Raw genomic sequence first — 5,000 nt, forward strand, 5'->3', positions numbered from 1 at the left:
TTTGTTCATAATCCTCCTTGGCTGGTTGGTTGCAGTAAATTTCCAGGTTAAGTCCCCCCCATTACCCGGCGCGCGGCCCCTCACACTCAATCCTGTAAGAAGAGGGTACACAGACCCAAGATGCGAGGAATCTAGTGCATGGCCTTCTCACCGTCGCGTCTTCACACTCACTCTAACCTTATTTCTGTTCCTGCGGTGACTTTTTGCTTCCCAGGTACTCACACACACACACACCTACACACACACTCACACACACACATGCTCACCTCCTCATCAGAGCGAGTGACATGTGCAATGTCTGCCTCACGCCAGATTGGAGCTGGTGTCGGCCGGAGTGTGATGGCGGCTGTGCGGTCGATGGCAATGGAGATGACGATGACAGCGGAGCTTAGGTGGAAGAGGAGAGAAAGGAGAGCGAAATGGGGAAGGTTGATGATGATGATGATGATGATGATGTGTCGTTCATGGCGGCTTTCTTCCCCCTCCTCTGATGTGGCCCTGGTGCCCATGCAACCAACATACAACGACAAGACACAACGATATCATCACACACAAGACACAGGCATGGCATGTGAGCACAGCAGGCGTATTCACCTTCCTGACCCTCCTCTGCTTTCCTCCTCCTCCTCCTCACACACACACACACGCACACACACACACACACACATCTGCGACTGACTGCGTCGCTGTGATAGGATGTGGCCACCATGACCATGGACGTGTGTGTGTGTCCACAGCTGCTCCTCCCATTCCATCACGTGTGCACCGCCCATCATCTTCCAACGATCCTCAGGCAGTCGCCCCCCCTGCATACACATACACACACATGGCATGTGAGCGGCGCAGCTACGCTGATACACCAGGCACAGCAGCAGCAGTAACAGCAACACATCCACCATGTGCCAACCAAAGCATGCATGATGGGCTCACCTCGCTCACATATGGGAACACTGCATGAACACAGCAGCGACAGCCGAATCACGGTGGTTGCAGCTGCAGCAGCCGGCATGCGAGCCCGCTTCCAAGTGATGTGTGCTGGTACCTCACCACCTGTGCATGTGTGTGTGTGTGTGTGTGTGTGTGTGTGTGGTTGCAGGGAACGTGGATGGGAACAGAACACAACAGGAACAGAGCAAGCCATCACGTCAGCACAGCAGAAGAAGTGATTGACATCGCACGCACCACGTGTGCGTGTGTTAGTGTATGTGACCATCATCCCCCATCAACCCCTCTTCCCTTGTTCACTTCACCACATCCCATCACCACCACAGCCCAATCACTCATCACACACCCAACCAAACACCGATCCCCACCCACATACCATGTGTGAGGCGAGTGCAACTGGCACGCGTGGCAAGTAGCCTCGACATTTCCCTCATCCTGTTGCCTGTGCGTGCGCATCGCCTGCAAGTGTGTTTGTGTGCGAGCACCAGCATGGTGAGTGAGTGGGAGAGAAGAGGGAGCATGGGTAGGTGCGCAGTCACACTGCTGCTGATGCCACTGCTGGTGTTGTGCATGCATGTGTGTGAAGAAGAAAGAGTAGAGAGAGAAAACAGAAAACAGAAGGGAAGGAACAAGACATGCTGCACCCCATCCATTCCATCCATCCCTCTTCCTCACACCACCACACACCACCGTCCTCTGTCACCAGCCAGCCAGCCACACCACACCACACGACACTCACCCAACATCCCCCACCCCACCTCATCCATCCATCCAACCAGCCAACAAACATCTCCTCTCCGTTTCCCCTCTTCTTCACGCCCTCACCTGCTGCTGCTGCTGCTTCCAGCCGAAAATGCAACTTGTGCTGTCGCCACCTGTTCCCAGCTGCAAACAGCCAGCCAGCCAGCTTCCGCCAGCAGCAGTGGGCGATGGGTTGGTTGGTTGGTTGGTTGGCTGGGGAATGTGTTCAGCAGCAAGTGGTGGTGGTGGTGCATTCTCTGCTGCTGCTGCATCGGCGGTGGAGGGTGTGTTGGCTGCTGCTGCTGCTGTTGTTGTTGTGATGGCCGTCAGGGGAGGGCGAGAAAGAGAGGGGAATTTAAGCAGCGGCTGCAAGGTGGAGAATGTGCAGGTGTGCAGGTGGTTGTGTGTGAGAACGACGAATGAGACAACGCATCAAGCAAGGCAAAACAGGCAGCCGCACCACACACATGCATGCACATTGATGTGGGACAACAAGGGGAGACAGGAGCAGCAGAGACAGCGACCACAAAACACGCACGCTGGCGCTGTGCTCGTCACACACGTGCAATGATGCACTCACGTTGCTCATCGCTTGCTCGCTTTGTGGTGTGTGTTGGTGTTGCTGCTTCCACAGCCGCATTAGCGTGGCTGAATGGTCATTACATGGCAGCGTCCGTCTGTTCATCCCACCACAACAGCTGCTGGCTCAAGGGCCCTCTGTGTGGCGACAGCAGAAAGAAGGAAGGGGGAAACAAACGAGGAAGGTGGTATTGGTGGTGGTGTTGGGTGAAGGAGGGAAGGATGTCAGCAAACACACATGAGAAAATGAGGAGGCGGTGATGATGGCGTGTGGGTGGGTGGAGAAGAGAACACGCACGTTGAGACACACATGCACACTTGTCTGGGTGATGCAGTGGTTCGATTACCATTCATCCATCAGCATGCAGTCATTTGTTGGTTGGTTGGTGGGAGCTGCCCACTGCCTCACGCATCAGCCAGCACCTGCTGTTGCTGCTGCTGATGATGATGATGGAATACATCTATTTGCACGCACCACCACAAACAAGCAACAACAGCAGCAGCAGCAGTGAGCAGCGTGTCACAGACAGACAGAGCAGAGAGGAAGGAGGATGAGAAGAAACACAACACCGTGCACACACACACACACATACACATTGGCTGTGATGCTGGTGAATGTCATTTCCCCCGCCCTCTCTCATGTGTGTGCTGCTCACTGGTTGAGAGGTTGCATGATCCATTCTCAGGGCCGCCGCTGCATGACGGTGGCTGATAGCAGTTCTTCTGTCACCACACAACGGTGAGCAAGTGTGTGTGAGTGTGCATTTGTGAGCGCCACATGCAGTAGTGAGTTGGTTGTGATTCACCCACCCATGCATGGATGGATGGATTGATGGTGGTCCACATGTGTGTGTGTGCACGATGACAGCGTACGCTGTGTTGGTGTTGTTGTTGATGGTGGTGGTGGTGGTTGTTGTTGTTGTGCGCAGTGTGCAAGGGGAAGAAGGGGAAGGGGAGGAGCACGAAGTGGGTGGAAGGAGTGAGTGCACTCAATCTCACCCTCACCTGTCGATGGATGGGTCATTCATGTGGTCGTTGGTTGGTTGGTTGGTTGGTTGTGCGTGGTTCATCACAGGAGAAGAAAATGGACAACGATGGAAGGATGGATGGAAGGAAGGAAGGGGAGAGAAGGGGAGAGAGACGGTGCGCACACCCTCCCTGCACATGTGTGCGTGTGCGTGCGTGTGTTTGAATGCGTCAGCGAGAAGGACGACGAAGGGAAGGAAGGAAGAGAAGAGAAGGAAGGAAGGAAGGAACGTGGCACGCACAACCACCAATGTGTGTGTGTGTGTGTGTGTGTGCACGAACCAATGACACGTTCCCACCTCCTCACCTCACATCACCTCACCTCTCCTTCATCTCACTTCACCTCAACTCATCTCACCTGCCTGTCAGCAGCGACGACGACCATGATCACCATCACCATTCCCACCACCAGCACCACGCACACACACAGCTGCTGCGCAGAAGAAGAATGAAGCAAGCAACGGCAAGTGGATTGGTTGGTTGGTTGGAAAGCAGAATCGGTTGTTTGCTCGTTTCTGTCTGCTTGCTGGTTTTTTGGTGTGTGTGGGATTTTCCTCTTCCTCTTCCTCTTCTTTGCTTGCTGGCTCTGCGTTGATAAATTGCTTGTCTTGCTCCACTGTCGGCAACGTTCATACCAACGGGATCACGCCCGCTCTCGTCCGATCGCGGAAGCTAAGCCCGTTTGGGCCCGTTCAGTACTGCCGTGGGTGACCAGGCGGGAATCACGGGTGATGTTGCTCTCCCTTCCATTTTTTTTTCTCTCTCTCTCTCCATGTGGCTGGCTGCTGTGGCGCTTGCTGTCTCTCCTTCACTTCCCTCTTCTCCCTTCTCTTGTTGCTTTGGCTTGGTTCGGTTTACCTCTTCTTCTTCTTCTTCCTTGCTTGCTGGCATGCTTGCTTCCACTTCGTGGGGTGAAGAGGTGGTGGCGTGTGTTGGCTCATCTCCCCTCCCTCTTGTTGCTCTCTTGTTGCTTGTCTTCAGCGTTGCTTTGCTTCACACACACACACACACACACTGCCTGGCTGACGTTGTGTCATCTCAACGCGTTTACTTCGACGCACACACACACACACACACATGTTCGACGCGCGCGTGTAACAGGCGAATACGTCCTCGCCAATCACCGTCTACTTGTGGGCTGCGCCTTCTTTCTTCTTCAGCTTGTTGGTCAACTTCTCATTGCGCACCATTTCCTGCAAGACGCAATGGGGCAGCGCGTTGGCGATGGAGGTGACCAAGGTGAGGGGTCATGTTGTTTCGCTTCGCATCAACATGCAACAAACCCGTGCTCGGTACGATGAAACATGCACTTGCAGGGTGTGTACATATGGGAGTGGTGTGCACCTGCTCGTAATCGCGCACGGTCTTGTAGTACAAGCGTTCCTTGTCCACGAGTCGAAGATATTGCTCCCTTGTGTGTGTGTGTGTGTGTGTGTGTGTGTGTGTGTGTGTGTGTGTGTGTGTGTGTGTGTGTGTGTGTGTGTGTGTACATGAGCTCCAAGAGCGTGGAAGAGTTTTGGGTATGAGATGGCATACATCAAACATCGCAACACCCTGACATCTGAAATACCTAAGGGCGTCGCGTTGCTCCTGCTCTCGTGCATGCTTAGCATCTGCCTTCTGCTTGCTCATCTTGATGCCGCCAACAATGTCTTCCAGCTGGTCCACAAACAGATCACCAGCAGCTGTACGTACACATCAACCACAGG

General features: G+C 54.1%; 1 protein-coding gene and 1 non-coding gene across 2 annotated transcripts in view; one reads left to right on the forward strand and one right to left on the reverse strand.

Moving 5' to 3' along the window:
* Positions 1–3,916: 3,916 nt before the first annotated feature.
* PTSG_20046 lies at positions 3,917–4,030 on the forward strand. Its single transcript, XR_001137181.1, has one exon. It is a non-coding gene; the product is annotated as a 5S ribosomal RNA (ribosomal RNA).
* A 292-nt stretch (positions 4,031–4,322) lies between these two features.
* Positions 4,323–5,000, reverse strand: part of PTSG_13180 (uncharacterized protein) — a 5,249-nt gene continuing 4,571 nt past the window's right edge. The window contains exons 17-19 of the mRNA XM_004987567.1: positions 4,862–4,976; positions 4,636–4,702; positions 4,323–4,484 (exon numbers count right to left, since the gene is read on the reverse strand). Coding sequence (XP_004987624.1) covers positions 4,419–4,484; positions 4,636–4,702; positions 4,862–4,976 — 248 coding nt within the window. The 3' untranslated portion in view covers positions 4,323–4,418. The remainder of the gene's footprint in view (positions 4,485–4,635; positions 4,703–4,861; positions 4,977–5,000) is intronic.

The sequence above is a fragment of the Salpingoeca rosetta genome (assembly GCF_000188695.1).
Source record: "Salpingoeca rosetta unplaced genomic scaffold supercont1.46, whole genome shotgun sequence".
Classification (NCBI taxonomy): Eukaryota; class Choanoflagellata; order Craspedida; family Salpingoecidae; genus Salpingoeca; species Salpingoeca rosetta.